The following is a 25,243-nucleotide window of genomic DNA, read 5'->3' on the forward strand; positions in this document are numbered from 1 at the left end:
CTATGGTACATCCATAACCTTATAAAACCTGACGTAAGACCCGCTACTTTATGGAAGTCAATCCGCCATTTTTGACTAAATAAACCGGACAAGATAGACGATTTGGAAGTTTCTTTTGATGAATTGAATAATCACTTCGTATTGTCCCCTTCAAAATTGGTAAAAGATGGAATATTTTAATATCTCAGTGTGTTAAAATATTATTTCATCAGCCAGGGTGTAAATTTTCCCAGTTCAGTATCACCGTGAGGTGAGCAGCTCGGAACTGGAATTTCCAAGGTGAGAGAGGAGAGCTGGAAACTTTTTATACGCCTGATAGACAGCTGTATGCCACATGACTGGTGGGGGAGATTTCTAAACCCTGTTGATCGATAATGTCAAGTCCGTCCTACGTCTAACTGTAACCAACCAATAAAATTATAACACCCGCTCGAGTGCAAGCTATGAACCAATCAGAAAGGATTATGGCAACACACCCTCATCTCAAGACAATTATAATGAGGTGTTTCCCAAAAGAACTGTTCATTCTTCATTGTTCATTCTTCATTCTTCTACTGTGAATTCTCGTCTTAGCCTGCGTCTAATTCTGAATGCTTCTTATGACTGCTGCTACTTGGAAAATCTGCCGATGCTAAATTAATAAACCTTCCTGGATTCGATTATTTGGCAGTTCAGATTATTATAAAAGTTTGATCTACGAATTTAGAAGACCATCAGAAAAGATACGTATTAGTTCATAACATTTCTCATCGCGTGTGTGTTTTGGACACGTTTTAAGACTTGTTTGTTAGTTTCAGCTTATTCTTTACTGGAAAAACAGAAAAGGAAGACTCTGTGGAGCTCAAAATAATTTCAAGATGCCAGCACACCAGCCAAAGGAAGTCCACTGTCATTCCATGTTCATCCTCGCAGCTGCTATGATGTGCTAAAATGTGAGGCAACTTCGGACATGAGGGGGACGGAGTTCGATGGTGGGTGACCTGTCCCATGTCTAAGGTCATCGGTCAAAATCCAGCTTTAACATTCACTTAAGTACCATATTAATTAAAATTAAATCTGTAAATCGTGTATCTAAAATGTAGACTTTACTCTTCCTTATTCATTTGCTTAGATTTCTGTTAGTGTTGCAGTAGTTAGACATTTCATTTCTTCTTTCCTGGATGCGAGGTAGTTTAATATTGTGTGTGAGTGTGTATTGGACTCTATAGATAGTCAGTGCTGTGTGTATGTCTTTGAAATGTATTCTTACTGTCCCAATTCAGTAGTACAGGAGTATATTAAAAATAACAGACCTCTCCGATAATTATGAATTAATTTGAAATTAAATAATAATTTATTTAAAATCATATGGGACAGAATATTAGTATGTTTCTTTACGTCATATGTTCCACGACGATATCGCGATATTTGGAGGGATTTCAAACATGTTAGAGTCATCAGATAATTTCATCAAGCTTTAGCATATGCGGATTTGTGACCACGCATAGTTAATAATAATAATAATAATAATAATAATAAAAATAATAATAATAATTAGGGGCGGATTTCTATGACCAGTCATATTTTTTCCCGTAACATTATATCTTACAGTCTTGTATTTTCAACACGTTTCCAAGCATGATAATCAAAATTAAACAGGTTTTATTGGGCATATAAATGCATATTTTGGCTTTCTTAAGTTTTATGGCATATTTTCAACAAAATATCATTATAACGGCATATTTTGATAATTTTCATTTTAATTTCATATTATAAAAATCAGAATAAGCTCTAGAAATTATTTTTCAGGATAGACTGGAATATACTACTGAAGAACCATTATAAAGTAGTGTATGGAATGTTTCTAACAGGTAGGAGCTATTGTTTGCTAGCTGGGTCAATTCCTGGAAACCGGGCTATTGTTTACACGGAAGAAGAGGTAATTCTGCAGTTATTTGTCGTTGTTCTTATCTCTCCCCTTCCCCTTCCCTCTTCCACCTTCAACACACTGAATGACCTTGGTCATTAGGGAGCTTCAGTCATTCAGTTCCTTTCAATATGCCTAAAACGAAAGTCTCAATTTGTGGAAAGTTGCGAAGTTTTGTTCGCGAGTTCGGTGAAAACATATTCAGTATGGATGGAGTGAAATTATTCTGTAAATTGTGTGAGGTAAAAGTTACTGCCGAAAAACGCTTCTCTGTGCAACAACACCGTAATACTGTAAAACATTAGAATTGTGTAACTAGATATTCTGCACTCGAATATAGGCAACGTCTGCTATTCGAAACCCCGACATCAAGTTCACAGTGTTCACAATTTTCACAAGATCTCTGCAAGATGATGGTTCCGTCTAATATCCCTTTAAAGAAACTTAACAGCCGAAGCTTCAGACAGTTTCTTGAAAAATATACAAAGCATTCTGTTCCCGACGAATCTACTCTCAGGAAGGACTATCTGACCCCTTGTTATGAAGAGATATTGGATATAATAAGGCGTGGCGTGGGAGACAGTAAGATATGGGTTTCAATAGATGAGACCACAGATGTGGATGGAAGATATGTAGCAAATGTGATCATTGGCACGCTGAAAAAAGACCGGCCTGGAGATATGTTCCTCCTGACATGTGAAGTGCTAGAGAAGACAAACCATTCCACCATTGCAGTTCTCTTCGACAATTCAATGAATCTGTTGTGGCCAAACGGGGCAAAGAGGGAGCACATTTTTCTACTTGTAACTGTCGCTGCTCCGTATATGATGAAGGCAGCCAAGGGACTTAAAATGCTATATCCGAAAATGATACATGTGACATGTCTTGCACATGCCTTGCATAGGGCAGCTGAAGAAGTTAGAAGTAGCTACCCTGAAGTTGATAAATTAATATCGAACTGTAAGAAAGTGTTTGTCAAAGCTCCACTTCGTGTTCAGAAATTTCAAGAAGAAGCACCTTCACTACCCCTACCTCCCAAGCCAGTTATAACGCGATGGGGGACTTGGCTTGATGCCGCAGTGTACTACTGCAACAACCTACATGTCGTGGAGAAGATCGTGAAGACTTTTGATCCTGCAGAATCGTCCTCCATAAAAACCACTCAAGATTTATTTTCAAGCACTACATTAAAAGCGGACCTGGCTTACATAAAGTCCGATTTTAATTCTTTATCTGGAGCAATCACGCAACTAGAAGTTTCAGATGCAGAACTAAGCGATGCACTGGATGTTGTAAAGTGCACTGAACAGGAATTACAGCTTGCAAAAGGGACAATAGCATCTAGGGTGTGTAGAAAATTAGAAAATGTACTGGAAGAAAATAGTGGACTTGTGTACCTGCATGGAATAAGTGACATTCTTTGTGGAAACCCTTCATCTGCAGATTTCCAGAAATTTTCTCCAAGTGATTTAACTCTATTCAAGTACGCTCCCGTTACATCATGTGATGTCGAAAGAAGATTTTCTTGCTACAAGACCTTACTCAACGACAACAGGAGGGGATTCTAATTCAACAATCTTAAGATGCATGTGGTCATAAATTGCAATTATTCTGATAATGGAGACTAGATCAGGTATGAAAGTTTCATTCAAATAACATATATTTGTGTATAAATTAAAACTGACTGAATATTGAACAGTAAAATTGACTGTAGTGTTTATGTCTTCCACAGAGTCCGTCCTTGCCTAGGAGTATGCAGTGTAACCTTAACGAGTTCATGAAATATTCATCATTTTAGTTGATTTTGGGTTAGAGATTTCGAAGAATTAAACATTTTTTAAACTGTAAATTAATTGCAGCCTGTAGCAATCGTAATAAAAGTGCTTCTATGTAACGTAGATGCTATTCATTAAGTCATATTTTGAATTTTATAGGTCATAAGTGCATACATATTTCATACATTTTTAGGTCATATAAATCCGCCCCTAATAATAATAATAATAATAATAATAATAATAATAATAATAATAATAATAATAATAATAATTTAACTTCATCTCATGTTAAAAGATAAAATAAGGTCATGAGTGTAAATTTTGTTTGCTCTTATATGACGTTAATATGTGCTCTAATTAAGCAGATGTAAGCCTGGAATACGGCTGAATCCTGACGGATCATTTACTGCATTTTTCTGCGTTTACTGTGTTTTTGCATTGTTGCATTTACTGTACTTGTTACAGTTGTTATACTTGTGATATTTGTGGACTTGGGAGATAGATCAATTATTAGGTGTTTTATTTATGGATCCATTAGTTGAGTCTATTGAGAAGAGAATATGTTACTAAACATAATTTCTTCAACTGGAGCACGTGTTAATTGATGGTCATGATATTATGAGAATAATAATAATGTCGCAACTCATGGACCATAGACGCGAATATTTATTTTAACCTGCGATAAGGGCGTGCTATATAATATTTTCGGACAATATTTATCTCTAACATTCTCTTGAACATCGTTGTTGAATTTAATTTCATTATTGAAGTGATAATCCTGACGTCATCACAGTCCAATTCGTCGCAATGGTATTTCTTTAACTGATACCGTCATCTGAAATCTTCCATGATTTAGATTAAAATTTAAAAATAATAATCAAGGACTAGTATTCGTTGTAAATATTATTTAATATTCCCGTGTACCCTAGTGTGAGTGTGGTGTGTTTGATTTATCAATATTTTGTGAATTGTGATATTTTCCTTGATGATATTTGACTTGATCTCTTATCCACTGCGTGTGTTCTGATCAATTTTTCATGATTTTGTGTCAATTATATCTTGTGGAGATGTTAATCTTTAGTAAATTTTATTTCAAAATAAGAATAGGGCTTGATGTATCAGAAAAAAGTGAATAAGCAAGGGTTATGCCCATGGATGGAACTCACAAAGTCAGTAATTGTAACTTTTACATAGTTAAAATTTTTCATCGTAGGTGATATTAATGAAAGACGCTGCGTCCAATTAATGTAAATTTTAGGAAGAATCTTATGATGATAATTGTAGAAATATTCTAATTAAAGAATTTAAGATTTGAAAAAAATATTGTGAAAAGAATTCGACAGGAGAAGTTTATTTGATATTTTTCATTAATGAGAGAAAGAATTAATCCTATTATTGTCAATTATTGAGTCGAAGAAATATTTATTTAATTTTTAAAATAATCTGATTTAATCAGAGAAGGCTTTCTCATAAAATTTAATTTATTATTAATTTATTCAGTCAATGTAGGTTAATATTCATCTATATAATTACAGATATTCATTGATTTGGGGAAGAGATTCCGAATTTTCAAAGAAACCGGCTGAGAAGAAACAAAATATAATACAGGATTTTGTTAAAATTTGAGTTTTTGTGAAGAGTGCTAGTTTTAATAAATGTTAAAACCTTTTTTTAGTGTTTATTTTTATAGCTGGTAGTCCTTAAGCTAACCCTGCCCTTAAAAATTTTTTGCATAGCCAGAAAACGAACGGTCTGTGACTGAGACTCTCGTTCTCTGGCTGAGTAGCCAGGTAAGAAGGGGGCAGTATCCTCCCATGTACAATTAAACGAAGAAGCAAAAGATAATCTTTTGTGTGCGAATTACAACACACCACCCGCAGGCAAAGACAAATTTTATTTTAGTTATGTCTCACCCCTTCAAGTGAAAGAGGCTATCATGCGAATTAAAACTAAATCCACAGGGGTGGACAATATATGTATTATAATGCTAAAGAACATTATCAACGCTATTATTCCAGTATTGACATTCATATACAATTTCTCCCTTCAAAATAGTGTATTTCCAACTGTCTGGAAAATGGCCCTGGTTCATACTTTACCGAAGACAAAATCTCCTAGACTAAACAGTGACTACAGACCTATAGATATACTGTCAATAGTAGCCAAGGGACTCAAACACATTGTGCATAATCAAATCACCAACTATCTCAACGACCACGACATATTAGACCCACACCAGTCAGGTTTCTGATGCAATCACAGTACATGTACTGCCTTACTAAGCGTGACTGACGATATAAGACAGGCTATTGATGAGCAAAAACTGACAATCCTAGTATTATTGGACTTCAGCAAAGCATTTGACTCTGTAGACCATGAGTTGCTCCTATCCAAACTTTATCACCCAGGGTTCTCCTGCAGTACTCTGAGATGGTTCGGAGCTTATTTACACGAACGTCAACAACGTGTCGTCAATCAAGGTACATCTTCTTCGTGGCATATGTGAAAAGAGGTGTCCCACAAGGGTCAACCCTTGCTCCTTTTCTATTTTCTGTCTATATCAACAACCTAGCTAAACAGCTGACACATTGTAAACGTCATATCTATGCTGACGACGTACAATTGTACATCCATGCAAAATGTTTCGACAGCAATCAAGCAAATTAACATGGATCTAGAGGCCATAAGTAAATGGTCTTCCCAGCATGGACTTATTTTGAACCCAAAAGAGTTCCAAACCATAGTAATTGCCCACCCAAGACTTATTTTCAGTAATTACCGCATGTCCATCCCTGATGTACAACTTCAAAATCAAGCTTTGCCCTTTCGGAAGAGCGTAAAAAATCTCGGAGTAACCATTGACCAGCACCTCTCGTGGATGGATCAGATAATATCTGTGAGTAGACGAGTTTTTGCCACGTTGCACACATTAAACAATTTCAAATTTACTTTTCCGTTCAGTTTAAAGAAGAAACTAGTTGAAACCCTCGTTCTTCCAATATTCGATTATTGTAACTTGCTGGCGAGATGTAGTGTTTACAGTGCGCTATGTCTTCTGGCATGGGCTATATCAAATTTGTTACTTTCATTGACTTATCTCAGTCTCATCCTTGGCTTTGACAGTATGAAAGTGACTGAGGTATGAGTGATGCTAGTAATACCATTCCTTATACAGCCAGTCCCTGTTATGATTGGTGTGAAAATATCGCTCATAGGGTCGGTTGGTGCATACATTTCAGTGGGCTTGGCAGACTGATATTTAATAGCAACGGTTGGCTCGGTGAGGAAAGCAACGGGAAACTACCTCACTCCTTATTTCCCTAGTACGCCTCTTCAGTGACGCCTAGGCTATTTATGACAGCTGTTGGCAGAGCTGCAGAGGATCAAACCAGCCTTCGGGCTGAATACCCAACATACATACGTGACATAGTTTACAAAGAAGTGAAAACCGAGCTTCAAGATAAACTACAATGTGCACAGAATGCCTGTGTAAGATTTATATGTAATCTGAAATTTTCAGATCATGTTACCCAGTCTTACGTCGACCTCGGATGGCTACGCCTTGAAGACAGACGCAAGCTGCATACCCTGACTTCATTGCACCGAATCCTTACCTTACAATCCCCATCTTACCTGTATGAACGATTTTATAGCCTTTCTGAACACCATGATAAAAACACCAGAGCGCTGAGCTCGACATTGCTCGCTATTCCTAAGCATAAATCCTCAACCTACAACAATTCCTTCACTGTTGTGGCCAGCCGTGAATGGAACTTCCTTCCGCAGGAGGTCAGAGGGATATGAAACCACAGAAGATTTAAAAGTATGTGTTCAAAAGATCTCTATGAAACGAGCTCATAGTGCGACAGTCCTCTTCTTCTTCTTTTTCTTCTTCTTATTCATCAATAGTGTTAGAGAGTACTCAGCTGTGGTTTCCTGCATAGTTATCCTTATCCCTATCCCCCTTTTGTAATGTTTTTCACCCACAGTAAACACACGAAAACTGTAACATTCGTCAATGTGATATATTTCTGGAATTGGACAAATTAATTGTAAATATTAGTACGTTTATCTATATTATTATTATTATTATTATTATTATTATTATTATTATTATTATTGTAATTCGTTGTATGTTGAATATTAATTTCTTTGTAAGAAGCAAAATGTTAATTTATATTGTGTATTATAATAGTTATTTTTAAGTACAGCAGGATAGCATAGTACCATAGTAATTTGTTTCAGTCTCTTTTTTCATTTATTCAGTATTTTATATATTTTTATGTTATGTATTTCACTGGTTAAGTGTAAGACAGGGGCATGTATCCCTAACTTTGCCAGTTAAAATAAACCATATCTATCTATCTATCTATCTATCTATCTATCTATCTATCTATCTAACTGACTTTGTTGTATATGTGTCTGATGTCACAATTGTATTTCAGTTGTTCCCAAGTGTGTATATGTTTCTTTCTTTCCTTAATTATGTAATCAGTCATAAAGGGTATTATAACTCATGTGTTTTCAACAGCAAAGCGTGTCTCTATGTATGATTCATATGTGTTAACTCAGCTTGAAATAATAAGTACTGTACTCTTTCAGTACTGGAAAACCTGAGAATATTGAATTCATTTACACATTAAACTCTTTCAGTACTGGAAAACCTGAGAATATTGAATTAATTTACACATTAAAATGTAAAATGAAACAAAATTCGCCCATTTAGTTTCTTGTGAACATCTCTTCTAATTTTATTCTTACGAGTGTGGCTGACCATCAAACATTTTGACAAGCACAATACCATCACAATATGCTATGAATGGAATATGTTCAGTATGTATGTTTATCAACAATGCGTGAGTCATGCAGGAGGACAATACACTGGACATCACAGCGAGTGGCACATCACTTTCTGTCTAATACTCACACATTTGAAATCTTTAATATTTCCAAACGTATTTGTCTAATTTGCAAAATAAGCACATCCCTGAACTTGTTGCTTGATTCTTAGTTGTTTTATTGGATGAAATTTGTTATTGTGTATATTTTGTATATTATGTATATAATTTCCTTGCCATATGCTAATAATAACGGGTGAAATTAGTATAGTCCCATTTAAAAGAACGAAGTTATCTGTTTCTTGGTAATTTAATCAAGAGGAATAGGACAGTATTTTATGAGCCCCTTAATACAGTTTAAGAATTTGAAAACAGAATGTTTATACTTTTAATGGATCAGAAGATATTTGAGGTGACAACTTAGCTGAATCACTTTGTATTGTATGTGATATGAGTAAAGAACTGGGATGAAAGATAAGGCATTTTGCAGATGATGTTACATTCTACAGAGTAATAAATAAGTTAAAGTATTGTGAGCAACTACAAAAAGACCTCATTAATGTGAGATGGACAGCAGACAATGGTATGATTGTAGCCTACATGGGATGAAAAGTTTTAACAAGATGAGATTTCCTCTCAGGTTTAATTACTGTGTTGATGGGGTGTACTGAAAGAGTACAGTACTTATTATTTCAAGCTGAGTTAACGCATATGAATCATACATAGAGACCTCATGAAGATCACTGTAGGCACTTAGGTGTTAATACAAGGAAAGATGTTCATTGGGGTAATCACGTTAATGACATCATAAGTAAAGGTTACAGATTTCTTCATATAACAGTGAGTTTATATAGAGGTTGTAGTAAGAATGTAAAGGAGAGAATGTATAATTCTCTGGTAAGACCCCTGATTAGAGTATGGTTCCAGTGTATGCGACTCATATCAGGATTATGTGGTACATGAAATGGAGAAGATCCAAAGAAAAGCAACATGATTTGATCTGGATGATTTCTGAAAAAAAAAAAATAGTGCTACAAAAATGTTGCTCACTTTGGGCTCAGAAGAATTGGAAGCAAGGAGACAAGCTGCTCGAATGAGCAGTAGGTTACATGTTATAGAGCAGGATTTAAGAATATTAAAAAGAATTAACAAAGGTAGTTTCATGACACAACAAAAAAATCTATTTATTTTTCTGGATCAATTTAATAATAATAACATACATACATACATACATTATCATTATAGACTGTTATGCCTTTCAGCGTTCAGTCTGCAAGCCCCTGAGAATTTACTAAACGTCGCCACAATCCTCGATTTGCAACTAGTGTTGTGGCCTCATTTAGTTCTATAACTCTTATCTTTAAATCGTTAGAAACAGAGTCTAACCATCGTCGTCTTGGTCTCCCTCTACTTCTCTTACCCTCCATAACAGAGTCCATTATTCTCCTAGGTAACCTATCCTCCTCCATTCGCCTCACATGACCCCACCACCGAAGCCGGTTTATGCGTACAGCTTCATCCATCGAGTTCATTCCTAAATTAGCCTTTATCTCCTCATTCCGAGTTCCCTCCTGCCATTGTTCCCACCTGTTTGTACCAGCAATCATTCTTGCTACTTTCATGTCTGTTACTTCTAACTTATGAATAAGATATCCTGAGTCCACCCAGCTTTCGCTCCCATAAAGCAAAGTTGGTCTGAAAACAGACCGATGTAAAGATAGTTTCGTCTGGGAGCTGACTTCCTTCTTACAGAATACTGCTGATCGCAACTGCGAGCTCACTGCATTAGCTTTACTACACCTTGATTCAATCTCACTTACTATATTACCATCCTGGGAAAACACACAACCTAAATACTTGAAATTATCGACCTGTTCTAGCTTTGTATCACCAATCTGACATTCAATTCTGTTGGATTTCTTACCTACTGACATCAATTTAGTCTTCGAGAGGCTAATTTTCATACCATACTCATTGCACCTATTTTCAAGTTCCAAGATGTTAGACTGCAGGCTTTCGGCACAGTCTGCCATTAAGACCAAGTCGTCAGCATAGGCCAGACTGCTTACTACATTTCCACCTAACTGAATCACTCCCTGCCATTTTATACCTTTCAGCATATGATCCATGTAAACTACAAACAGCAAAGGTGAAAGATTACAGCCTTGTCTAACTCCTGTAAGTACCCTCAACCAAGAACTCATTCTACCATCAATTCTCACTGAAGCCCAATTGTCAACATAAATGCCTTTGATTGATTTTAATAATCTACCTTTAATTCCATAGTCCCCCAGTATAGCGAACATCTTTTCCCTCGGTACCCTGTCATATGCTTTCTCTAGATCTACGAAACATAAACACAATTGCCTATTCCTCTCGTAGCATTTTTCAATTACCTGGCGCATACTGAAAATCTGATCCTGACAGCCTCTCTGTGGTCTGAAACCACACTGGTTTTCATCCAACTTCCTCTCAACGACTGATCGCACCCTCCCTTCCAAGATGCCTGTGAATACTTTGCCTGGTATACTAATCAATGAGATACCTCGATAGTTGTTGCAATCCTTCCTGTTCCCTTGCTTATAGATAGGTGCAATTACTGCTTTTGTCCAATCTGAAGGTACCTTACCAACACTCCACGCTAATTTGACTACTCTATGAAGCCATTTCATCCCTGCCTTCCCACTATACTTCACCATTTCAGGTCTAATTTCATCTATTCCTGCTGCCTTATGACAATGGAGTTTATTTACTATCCTTTCCACTTCCTCAAGCATAATTTCACCAACATCATTATCCTCCTCCCCATGAGCTTGACTGTTTGCAACACCACCATGATGATTTCCTTTTACTTTGAGAAGATGTTCAAAATATTCCCTCCACCTCTCCAGTGATTCCCTGGGATCTGTTATGAGTTCACCTGAATTACTCAAAACACTGTTCATTTCCTTTTTCCCTCCCTTCCTAAGATTCTTTATTACTGTCCAGAAAGGTTTCCCTGCTGCTTGACCTAGCCTTTCCAGGTTATTACCAAAATCTTCCCACGACTTCTTTTTGGATTTAACAACTATTTGTTTCGCTCTGTTTCTTTCATCTACGTACAAATCCCTGTCTGCCTCGGCCCTTGTTTGGAGCCATTTCTGATAAGCCTTCTTTTTACGTTTACAAGCTGCTCTCACTTCATCATTCCACCAAGATGTTCGCCTTTTCCCATCTTTACACACACTTGTTCCTAGGCATTCCCTTGCTGTTTCTACTACAGCATCCCTGTATGCCACCCATTCACTTTCTATATCCTGAACCTGCTTACTGTCTACTGTTTGAAACTTCTCACTAATCATATCCATGTACTTCTGTCTAATTTCCTCATCCTGGAGATTTTCTACCCTTATTCGTTTGCAGACAGATTTAACTTTCTCTACCCTAGGCCTAGAGATACTTAGTTCACTACAGATCAGATAATGGTCTGTATCATCGAAAAATCCCCGAAAAACTCGTACATTCCTAAAACATTTCCTGAATTCAAAGTCTGTTAAGATATAGTCTATTATGGATCTGGTACCCCTAGCCTCCCATGTGTAGCGGTGAATAGCCTTATGCTTGAAGAATGTATTCGTAACAGCTAAACCCATACTAGCACAGAAGTCCAGCAAACGCTTCCCATTCCCATTAGCTTCCATATCTTCCCCACATTTACCAATCACCCTTTCGTATCCTTCAGTTCTATTCCCAACTCTCGCATTGAAATCGCCCATTAGCACTATTCTATCCTTGCTGTTCACCCTGACCACGATGTCACTCAATGCTTCATAAAACTTGTCAACTTCATCCTCATCTGCACCCTCACATGGTGAATACACGGACACAATTCTTGTCCTAATTCCTCCCACTGACAAATCTACCCACATCATTCGCTCACTTACGTGCCTAACGGAAACTATGTTGCGTGCAATGGTATTCCTAATAAAGAGCCCTACCCCAGACTCTGCCCTTCCCTTTCTAACACCTGTCAAGTACACTTTATAATCTCCTATCTCTTCCTCCTTATCTCCCCTTACCCGAATATCACTTACTCCTAGCACATCCAGATGCATCCTCTTTGCTGACTCAGCAAGTTCTACCTTCTTTCTTCCATAAGCCCCATTAATATTGATAGCTCCCCATCGAATTCCATTTCGTTCGCCAAGTTGTTTCCAAGGAGTCCCTCGCCTGTCAAATGGGAGTGGGACTCCATTACTCCCATAGGTCCGAGGCTTGCTTAAAGTGTTCTGAGCTCGGTAAATTCATGAAGCAGGATGCTGCCCTACTTGCACATAGTCCAAGTGAGGATCTCTCCTCTAACGGGTTATGGACCACCGGTGAATTGTGTAGTCCTAGCCGCCTGAGCACAAGGAGGGCCACGACTCAGAATATGTCCGAGATGCCCACTCCCATTCCATAGCAACTGGTATCCCGACTCTCAGGACCACTTACTAGGCCACTCAGCCGTTGCCCATGGTTCACGAACTAGGACGTGACTACAGTAACCCACAAACATGAACCATTAATAATAATAATAATAATAATAATAATAATAATAATAATAATAATAATCTAAATGATGTTTTAGACAATAATAACCCCGTCTATGAAAAAATCCCTTTCCTTTTAGCACTGTTAGGCATCAATAAAGAAACTTTTCTGAGAGAGAAAAAAAAAAAGGAAACTTTGCCTCCTTAACAGACAGAGCACCCTCTCCTCCTCTCCCTTCTATTCCCCCTATTACCCCTCTACCCGTGACACAACAATTTTACCACTAACACATTATGTTTTTTTTTACACTTCTTTTACTCCAGATTTCAGACAATATAGTCATGCACTGTATTTCTTAATGTCTTTCAAGAAATACATGGTCCAAATCTGTCAAATGACAACACAGGAAATCGCCTTCACTTCACAACAAATAAGACTGTTGATAAATCCCACATTTTTATAACAGTTTTTACACAAGATCTAAAAATAAGTTGTTTAAAAGAAGCCATTCTAACATTCAAGACTAGAATGAAAAATACATAGCGGTGTGTACAAGTGTAATTTTATTAGCAACAAGTTACTTTAAAAACAAGAAATGTAATGTAATACTCCTGAAAAAGCATAACAATTCATAAGAGACTTCATATTTCATCAAAATTTGTTATTAATTCTAATCTGTAGGAACGAATACGGCTGATGATGTCCACATAAGGACGACACATGTCCTGCAAAAATCACAGGATTATAGAAATAAAATAATCAAAGGATTATTTGTTGTGGCAAAAAGGTGGATCTTTAGCATAAGTTTCTTATTATAGAATAAAATAAGCAGTATGCTCTGAGTTGTCATTAAAGGGATGGCTTGGAATGACATTAGTATACAAATAAACTTGAGCGGATCTTTTAAAGGTAGGGAATATCACAATATGAAAATAATGTTGGAATTCAAGAGGACAAACAGGGGCAAATATTAATTTAAAGGCAGAGGAATTAGGGATTGGAATAATTTAACAAGGGAAATGTTTGATAAATTTCCAAGTTCTTTGAAATCATTTAAGAAAAGACTAGGTAAACAACTGATAGGGAATCTGCTACCTGGGTGACAGCCCTAAATGCAAATCAGTGATGATTGCTTGATTGACTGATAAACTCTCTAGACAGAGAACCACAGGAGAAGGATGATCTCTCAAATGGAGAGGAACACTGTTTGGGTTTGAAAAACCTGAAAGTGATCAGAATTAGTTGGCTGAAATGTCATGAATGAAATAATATCATCATCATCATCATCTTAACTGTTAATGGGAGAGAACTTTCACTTTTCTTCCTAAATGGTAAATGGAATATTTACCATTATGTATCAATATAATACTTAAATAATGTTTGCCAAGGTCATATGAAGGAACTTACGGTATAGGCTGACTGCTGTCACTAACTGTTGGTGGCAAATGGTCTTGCCATCTCAGTAACCCACTACGAGTTGCAATGAATGAAAGAGTGACACCAAACATTTGATAGCCATGTCTGAAAAGATTATATAAATATTAGAAACACAGAAACCAAATATGTTTTATTACCATATTATTTTCATTAAAGGATAAAGATGATTATTGAAAAACAGAAAGACAATAAAATCATCCTAGATATAAAGGAATAACACAAATTCAGCAAGTACCCCTCCTAAGTACATACTTTGAAAATAAGTAAAGAAATTCTAACTAAAACTTATTCAACAAATCTTCATTAGTGATAACTACTGAGAAGATGTGTAAAACATACATACAATCAGCAAGAGAATGATTTTGAAGACTGGTTGCTATAATCAGAACTGTAATAATGAATAAACCAATTACACCTGCTAGAATATAGTACATAAATACCAGTTAGAGCTGAAGATGAAACACATTATATCCTTTCATAAAAGGTATAGGCTGACAAAGTGTTGACTATTATTAAATCATTAAATTGACAGCTTTCCATCATTTTCTGGGAATTACACTGGAGAAATGATTTGAGCCTGCTGCTTATATTAATGTTCAACCAAGTCTTAAACAAATTATAGTAAGTGGATGCCATGTAGTTGGTGTGAGCTGAACAGATAGCATAAAATCATCAATTTATGTAGGAAAAATATTGTATTTACCCACATAATTTTCTCATCTTTAATTTTGAAATAGAAATTAGAGGGAAAATAAAAATGTGCATAATTTTCATGCCATGATTACGTCAAAGTTTTCATCATTATCAAGAAATAGCCTTTTCAAATTTTATTTTCTTATTTTTATTTAATATTTTCTATGCACCTGCATCCCATTTCTTGTACCCAGATCCCCTGAGATATCAAGCATCTCATCTGCCTGCTTCAGGCTACGAATAGCCACATGAAATTAATTATTATTCCAAGTACCCTTCTGTCATTGTTCCCACCTACTTGTACCAGTAATTATTCTCGCTACTTTCACATTTGTTACTTCTGACTTATGAATACAGTGTCCTCAGTCCACACAACTTTCACTCCTATATAGCAACGGTCTGAAAATAGACCAGTTTAAAGACAGTTTCGTCCGAGAGCTGACTTCCTTCTTACAGAATACTGTTGATTGCAAATGTGAGCTAACTGCTTTAGCTTTGCTACACTTTGCTTCAGACTCGCTTATTATACTTCCATCCTAGGAGAATATACATATATCCTAAATACTTGAAATAATCTACCTGTTCCAATTTTGTGTACACAATCTGACATTCAGTTCTCTTAGGTTTCTTTCCTACCGATATCACTTTAGTCTTGGAAATGCTACTTTTCATATTATACTCATTGTACCTATTTTCAGGTTCCAAGATATTAGATTGCAGGCTTTCAGCGAAGTCTGCCATTAAGACCAAGTTGTTGGCATAGGCCAAACTGCTTACATCATTTCCACCTAACTTAATACCTCCCTATCATTTTATACCTTTCAACAAATGATCCACGTAAACTATGAATGATAATGGTGAAAAATTACAGCCTTGTCTAACCCCTGTAAGTACCTAGAACCACAAACTCATTCTACTATCAATTCTCACTGCAGCCCAATTGTCAACATACCGAGCGAGTTGGCCATATGGTCAGGGTCGTGCAACTATGAGCTTGCATTTGGGAAATAGTGTGTTCGAATCCCACTGTCAGCAGTTGTGAAGATGGCTTTCTATGGTTCCCATTTCCTTTCGACTACTAGCCCTTTCCCATCTCGTCAATGCCATATGTCGGTGCGACGTAAAGCAAATTGAAAAAAACAAAAACAAAACACTGTCAACATAAAGGCCTCTGATTGCTTTTAATGATCTACACTTAATCCTATAATCCCTCAGTACAGTGCGGCTAACATCTTTTGCCCCAGTACTCTTGTCATATGCCTTCTCCAGATCTATTAAACATAAACAAAACTTGATGGCTGAAAACAAAAGGGTGACAACTAAAAAAGAAATGCATTTTTGAGATTTTATCATCAATTTATAGCTTATTTCAACCTCTACAACCTATAAAAGTGTTACAACAAATTTAATGTAGTCATGCCAGGAAGCACTTCTAACGGTTTTCAATGTTCTGACATTAGTCGCTTTGCTAATTCTCATGGATACATTTTGAGTTGTAACTCTTTTCCAGATTATAATAAATGATATAAGAACTATGTACACACCAATTTTCATAAAAATTGTGTAACAAGTGTATTTTTGAGAGGCAGTGATGTAAACTGCCAGGTTGAGAAGATTTTCAAAATATTCTTTTCACCTGTTCAGTGATTCCCTGGGATCTACTGTGAGTTCACTTAATTTACTAAAAACCATATTAATTTCCTTTTTCTCTTCCTTTCTAGGATTCTTTATTACTGTATGGAAAGTTTTCTCTGCTGCTTGACCAAGTCTCTCCAGGATATTACTGAAATCTTCCCATGACTACTTCTTGGATTCATTATTTCTTTCGCTCTGTTTCTTCCATCTGTGTACATTTCCCAGCCTGAATCAGTCATAGTTTGGAGCTATTTCTGATCCTCCTGTCTTTTATGTTTATAAGTTTCATCATTCCACCAAGATTCCACCTTTACATACGGTTGCTTCTAGGTATTCCCTTGCTGTTTCTATTACAGCATTTCTGTGTGCCGCCCATTCTCTTTCTACTCGTACATTCTGAACTTGCTTACTGTCTACTGTTTGGAAATTTTCACTAATCATATCCATGCATTTCTGTTTAATTTCCTCATCCTGGAGATACTCTATTCTTATTCATCTGCCAACAAATTTCACTTTCTCTTCCTTAGGCCTAGAGAAACATAGTTCACTATAAATCAGATAGTGGTCTGTATCGAGGAAAAATCCATGGAAAGCCCACACATTCCTAACAGATTTCCTGAATTTAAAGTCAGTTATGGTATAATCTATTATGGATCTGGTGTTCCTACCTTCTTATGTGTTGTGGTGAATATCTTTATGCTTGAAGAATGTATCATAACTACTAATCCCATACTACCATAGAAGTTCAGTAAAGTCCAGTAAATGCTTCCCATTCCTATTGGCTTTCACACCTTCCTTCCTTGTCATATCCTTCAGTTCAATTTCCAACTCTTGCATTGAAATCACCCATTAGCACAATCTTATCCTTGGTGTTGACCCTGACTACAATTTCACTTAGTGCTTCATGAAACTCATCAACTTCATCCTCATCTGCACCCCCACATGATGTATGAGACAATTCTCATCCTAATTCCTCCAGCTGCTAAATCAACCCACATCATTTGCTCATTTATGTGCCTAACAGAAACTATGTTTCACCCAATAGTATTCCTGATGAACAGTCCTGCTTTGACCTTCCCTTTTTTTTAACACCAGTTAAGAACATTTTATTATCTTCTATCTCTTCAGTGTTATCTCCCTTTACCTGTAAAGCATTAACTTGTAATACATCCAAAAAGCATCTTCTTTGCTAACTCAGCCAGTACTTTCTTTCTTCCATAAGTCTTTCAGCTTGCATGAAATGTTATTGTTAAAAGAAAAACAATATAGGAATCTCAAAATTTAAAGGAAGCAGAGGATGGAAGGAGGATATCTCTATGCCAATGATTGCTGAAGGACCATACCAAAAAAATAGTGGAACTCCATCAGTAGTTTATATTCAATATTAAATTCATATAATTTTCCTTGCCTGTATTATTTGAGGTGAGGTTGAAAGGTGCTCAAGATGCAGGAAAATTATGCGAGTAAATAGGGTAAAAAATAAAGAAATGAAAGGGTTTAAAATACAAGTAATTTAGTGTTGACTATAAAACAAATATATCTCTAATATAATGCTAGGAAAGTGATTACACCTTAACAACAGTAGAAGGCGAGGAGATGAACACAATCTTCTCTGAGCCTACCTCAAAATCAAGCTAAGCAAGCCAGCAAGTAGTATCCAAGAGAACAGTTGCTTTCCAAGAAGCTCTTCTAGAAATTAGCCTACTAGACTTTGAGGGAAATTGCGACAAAGTTTGGCGGAGAGTGGAAAAATGGATTGTTGAAACCACCAAGATGATTCCAAAAACCAGTACAGTGAAGCAACAACACTAGATGTCAAAATAAAATCTTGGTACAAGTCAACAAGTGACTGAATCTGATTTTCAGTAGTAGACCCCGAGCAACAGGAACGGATGATGGTAAAAATGAATAGAGACATCAGGCTCGCTTGTAGAAGAGATAAGAATGAATACAGCAAGAGGCCATGTGTGGAGCTGAAGAGAAATGTAACTAACAACCACTCAAAAGAGCTCCATGATGAGGTAAAGTACTTGGCTCAAGAATTCGAAGCCAAGATACAGGTCATCAGGGATGAACAAGGCAATATCATCACGGATGTAAAGGGCATTGACAAAGTATGGTGAGAGTACTACATAAGGTGGTCCCATGACAAACTGCAACCCATGCCAGGAGACCAAGTTGAAGAGCCAGAACCAGTGATGCTCTGAGAAGAAGTAGAACACGCAGTGAATTTGCAGAATCAGAAAACACCAAGCTTTGATGGAATTACTACTGAAATCCTGAAGAAAATATGCAAATTGGGCATTGATATCCTCAATAACCTGTACCTGAAGATCTGGACATTTAGAAAGTAATCAGAGCAGTGATACCACTCCATCCTCATGTCACTGTTCAAGAAGGGGTCCCCACTTGACTGCGGGAACTATCGCAGGACTGCTTTCATCTACCATGTCAACAAAGTCATGCTCATGATAGTGAATGAGAGGTTAAGGACCTTCCTCCTTCCACAAATACTGGACAAGTTGATAGGGTTTGTTCAGGCTAAGGAACCCATGACCATATTCTGAACATTCCTCAACTTATTGAGAAAGCTAGGAAGTTCAACTCATGCCATTCATGTGCTTCATGGATTTCAAGAAAGCCTTCGACACAGAGACATGGTCAAAGCTTTGGATACTTCTCATCGAAATGGGGATGCCTAGACCAAGGTGAACCTGAGAAAGCAACTTTACTATTCAATTATGGTGGCAGTGCATGTTAACGACCCCTCTTGAATATCTTCTCAACTGCTGCTGGAGTAAAGCTGGGATGCATTCTATTTTCCCTTCTTTTCAACATCCACAGCAAGCACATCATGAATGAGGTCCTTGAAGACTGAAATGGTGGCATCACTGTGTGGCGAGGAATTAGCTATCTATGATACACTGATGATACTCTGGTAATAGCCAAAGATTAACACAAACCAGAGATAGTCATGCAGAGACTAGAAGATTGGAGCAGAGTGTATGGATAATTCCAATATAATTGGTCTGTTACTGGAAATTAAATTTTTCCAATTAAGTCAGCCTTAGTTGTGAGAATGTATGGACTCAAAAACAATTCAAAGACCAAATTGATAATCGTAGACTGCCCCAACAACAACTATCCATATCACAAGAGTCATCGGCTATGAGACTGTCAGCTGCTTTGAATACCTGGGATCCATCATCAGTAGAACCTGGATTATATGTAGAATAAAAATAAGAAATATGTACATAAATATGTAGCTAAAATTGACAAAATATGTAGTTAAATATGTAATAAATAAAAAATGTGTAACTTAATATCTAAGCTTTATTTTATGTATTCTTGTACACAGAAAAGGAAACAAACCCGAAAAAGTTAAAAGTGCAGATGTTATTCAACCTCTAATTTTCATTTGGGGGTGCAATCAATAACTAATTTTTTTCCAAATTTTCTGTGGCCATCAAATGCCTTCTGTCTGTTAGGATGTTCTTTTATATATATATATATATATATAAAGACCTTTCACTTCACATGAAGTTACTGCCACGTATTTCAAATAAGGAATGATACTGGAAGATACGTTCTCATTTTCAGGGAGTTGCACCCAATACGTTTGTCATACTTTTACTTTGTGTCTTTCTCCATAGTAGCAGCGACATGTCATTGACCCACCCTTCACACTGTACTGTTACTTCTTAAGGGATGTATAAACCATCAACATAGCTAAGGGATGTGTTCTTTGACAGAATACTACACTTTAAATTATTTAATTATTGTCAGATGTTAGAAATGTATCGACTTTTAAAACTATTTTCAAGTGTTTAATTAAAAAACTTAAATCAATGTAAAATCAGTGAAAAAAGAATTGTGTTTTCTTTCAGATGCGCAATATCCTTCAGAATATTTAAAATATGTAATACTTATCAAAATATTTATTATGCATCAAAATATGTAAAAATATGTAACTTTGAAGCCGGCCCCGTGGTTAAGGGGTAGCGTGCCTGCCTCTTACCCAGAGGCCCCGGGTTCGATTCCCGGCCAGGTCAGGGATTTTTACCTAGACCTGAGGGCTGGTTCAAGGTGCACTCAGCCTACGTGATTAGAATTGAGGAGCTATCTGACGTGAGATGGCGGCCCCGGTCTAGAAAGCCAAGAATAATGGCCGAGAGGATTCGTCGTGCTGACCACACGACACCTTGTAATCTGCAGGCCTTCGGGCTGAGCAGCGGTCGCTTGGTAGGCCAAGGCTCTTCAAGGGCTGTAGTGCGATGGGGTTTGGTTTTTTTAATGTAACTTTGACCTCCTGGAATAATGGTCCTTTTAGTGTGATTCGCCAACATTTTAGCTTTTCTTGTAGCTACATATATGGGGACAGAATATGTAATTACATATAATCCAGGCTCTAATCATCACTAACAGTGCTGACTGCAAATCTGACATCTGCAGGTGTACTGCTAAGGTGACAAATTCGACAGCAAAGTTGATTCATACTCACTAGGACATCTCCATCACTGTCAAGACAAAACTAAGATTGGTGCGAACAGTTATCTTCCGCATTGCAACGTACGCAGTAGAAATTTGGACTGTGAAGATGGCAAAACACTGTGAGGCAAAACAATGCCTCAAAACTATGGTGCTATAGAAGGCTGTTACTAATACCATGGATGGCAGACAGCATATTGCACCAATGAATCAATCCCGAGACAACTCAGTGTAAAATCAAGATTGTCAAACCTTGTGAACCAACAATATGTGAAATACTTTGGACACATTGCGAGGAGATAGTGCAATGGAAAACCTGATCATAGAGGGTGATGTTGATGCCTAAAACTGAGAAGATGGCTACTATCGTGATGGGTAGTCGAACTCAAGAGCCTGACTGGAGAAGCCTGCAAGATGTGATCTACTATGCTCAGGATGGTAATCTTGGGGGAGAACTGTCAATGTGCTTTTACATCACAATGTCACCATACCCTTACACAGGGTTAAAATATAAAAGAGAGAATATCTTCAACTGTCTGCTAAGGATTTATGTCTATTTTCTCTCAGCTAAAGACCTCCAGTTAGAGAAACAGTCAGCACTGAAGAAACACAGCAGTAGAAAGTAATTGTTGAATAATGTCACCTTTAAGGAAACAGGTTTTAAGATTCAACATTTCACAGTCTAAAAGGGAAAGAGGTTGAAATCTGTATATATAATTCAGAAGCTACAGTAACTTCTACTAAGTGACAAATGACTTAAAATGTTATGTGACATCGGAACAGTATGAGCATTACCTGGTAGATGTCTGACTACACTCTACTGGTGACACACAAACTGTAAAGAGAGAGAGATTCGTGGACACATGCTTGATTTCTGCCACAAGGGTGGAACTGATACTAAATGTTTATCATAATAATGTGGAGAGCCTTAGCCTCACATTGCATGAAATAAAATGGCAAGTACGTTTAGCTGTATACTACTCTATCTTCAACAGGATCATTCAGAAGAGCCAACATTTTCCTCACCAATTTAAATTTGTGCAGATAGACAGGAATATTTTCCAAGCTGATGAAATGGACATGGAGAAGAGAAGAACCTATTAGCTGTGCATACTGTTTCTGAGCGAGTATTACAACATTCCTGCTTCAAAGATCGTCTATCTTGGATTTATTTTTAAGTAGCCATGAAAGTGTAATTAAGCCTTGAGATCCTGTACAGTACATAGAACAGTATCATTGTGGGAAATTTAAAAGATTTACTTGGCATTTTCCACTATCATTTATATTACTCTTGACTTGGCTTCTGTTTATGAAGGTATAAATCATCAGCTTTACTGTATTTTAAATATTCAGTTGATTGAAATTTAGGACAGCTTATAAATCTCATATTTATTCTGTATTGGCTCAGCACAACTAAGGTTAAGTTATGAGTAGGTTCCCACCTTCCAATACTTATCAATTTCTATATAATAGGTTTATTAATTACATAACATAAACCATATAATCTCTAGTACATGTTTCGTTCCGATTATGGAACATCTTCAGCTAAAATTTGACAAAATGGCAAGACAATTAAAATACATTGATGTTATGATGGTACAAAAGCTAAAAGATATGATAAAATGGCATGAAGATTAAAACATATAATTATGATGATGAAATAAAGTTCATTCATGTTGGTTAAAAATTCAACAAGTCAGTGTTCAAATGACAAATTAAAAACGGCGATAAAGTTCTTTCTCATCGCCGTTTTTAATTCGTCATTTGAACACTGACTTGTTGAATTTTTAACCAACATGAATGAACTTTATTTCATCATCATAATTATATGTTTTAATCTTCGTGCCATTTTATCATATCTTTTAGCTTTTGTACCATCATGACATCAATGTATTTTAATTGTCTTGCCATTTTGTCAAATTTTAGCTGAAGATGTTCCATAATCGGAACGAAACATGTACTAGAGATTATATGGTTTATGTTATGTAATTAATAAACCTATTATATAGAAATTGATAAGTATTGGAAGGTGGGAACCTACTCATAACTTAACCTTAGTTGAAATTTAGGATCCACATGATTATTCACTGAATTGTGAATTGATCTTGTTTTAAATTAATTCTAATAGAAGGGGGTAAATTTACATTTTGAATTTAAATATTTAACAGATTTTTAATTTTAACCATTTTGAAATATTTGCAAGTTTTCAATATCATTTTTGTAGCATTTTGAAGAAAAGAAGGATTTTGGGTTAACAGGAATATAGGAGACATACTTCTTGTCAAATATGTTAAAGTCAAAGTGGATAAATAGTTTAGGTTTCAACAAATAACCATCTTCTGCATACTCTCTGATCCTTTAAACTATCAGGATCATCACTAATAAAATTAAACTAATGGAATAAAACTTCTAATAAATTTGAGCAATATAAAGACCTGGAATATTTAAATGTCAGGATACTAAGGCAAACAGTAGATATGGAGAATACTGTATTCACTTACTCAAAGGAGTTGGTCATGAATTACTTTTTCTTCATCAGAGAAAATTTACCTGCCAATCCAGCCAGTATTTCATTTCGAATGTTGCTTTAGCAAGTCAACAAATTTAGGAAACATGAATGTATAATAAGTCAGCAGCTCAAAGACGGGATGGATTCCCAATGTATCAATCATCAGCTGTGATAAATAGCTGAGGTTTCACTGAAGAGGTATACTACAGAAATGAAGTGAGGGGTAGTTCTTGATGCTGTGCGGTTGAATAATTTCTTCAGTAAATAGAGCATTGAGGATTATGGTGTTGGAAAAATCGGTCAGTTACCTCGTGAGACTGTCCTTATACAGTCTGATGACATATGAACAGCTTCGTAAATGCAATTTGTATTCAAGAAATAAGAAGATGAGAATAACACTGATCCAACTTTCAAAGAAGCAAGTAAGAAGTTGTGCAGAAGAAATTATTTTTCAATCCAAGGAATTGCAACATTCCATAGCAACGGTACCATAGATATAATGTCAAAACAATCCACATTCCTTAAACTACTACATGTTCCTTGTTTCAAAAGTTAGAGCACCAAAATTATTATAAATTCTGCACCTGAGAATAAAATTAAATTACATAGAAACAATGGAATTATGAGTTACAGCAATTAATGTTCTAGCAATAACAAATTCAAAATAATGGTGTATAAAACACATAATTTGGACATTATTCATTGCAATAGAGCAGTTTATGTGACAATTTCTAATTGAAGAGCTCCAAGTTCCTGAGAATTGCTACAAATATGAGTAATGAGTGAATAAAACACAGTATATTTTATGTATGACTTAAAGAACACTTTAGAACTGCAGAGCGTAATACTGAAATAAAATTTAGACTACAGGATCTCTTCTGTCTCTTCACTATGTATGCCCATTAAAAACCAGTTTCTTAACTCTCAACAACAGTCTGCAGCAAGAGAGTGATAAATTTCTGTATTTACATAATTATAGGTAACCATCATCATCATTAGTCATATATGCATCATATAGGTGTGTGTGTGCAATGGTGTCTTTCCATATAGAGAAATTCTGAATAAGGAACTGAAGAATTATCCTAGAAAATTTGAAATATGGTTTCTTAGTTCAAATTATGAGTAAGATGAACTGATTAGGGACTTGGATTAATAAGTGTTAATCAAGTCAGATGTCAGCATATACTGTATGATCAGGAATACATAGCAACAGAAGAGGCCATGTAGCCAATAGATTCTAACTACAGGGGGGAAAAAAAAACAACCCAAAACAACAACTTGATGTTGACTCATTAATTTACAAATAATCAAAGGCCACTGAAATTACTGATGCATGTGGATACATTAGCTGTGTTTCCATTTCTACACCCCAATGGATAGGAACGATATAAAAGAAATTAGTTTCGTTAGATTTTGAGCAAATTATTCTATCACAAACTGTGTGTTGCCA

At 36.2% G+C, this 25,243-nt stretch overlaps 1 protein-coding gene across 1 annotated transcript in view; it reads right to left on the reverse strand.

Moving 5' to 3' along the window:
* Nucleotides 1-25,243, reverse strand: part of stol (stolid) — a 1,115,479-nt gene that overhangs the window by 71,558 nt on the left and 1,018,678 nt on the right. The window contains exon 21 of the mRNA XM_067146569.2: nucleotides 14,439-14,552. Within this exon, the coding sequence (XP_067002670.2) occupies nucleotides 14,439-14,552 (114 nt within the window). The remainder of the gene's footprint in view (nucleotides 1-14,438; nucleotides 14,553-25,243) is intronic.

The sequence above is a fragment of the Anabrus simplex genome, chromosome 4, assembly GCF_040414725.1.
Source record: "Anabrus simplex isolate iqAnaSimp1 chromosome 4, ASM4041472v1, whole genome shotgun sequence".
Lineage (NCBI taxonomy): Eukaryota > Metazoa > Arthropoda > Insecta > Orthoptera > Tettigoniidae > Anabrus > Anabrus simplex.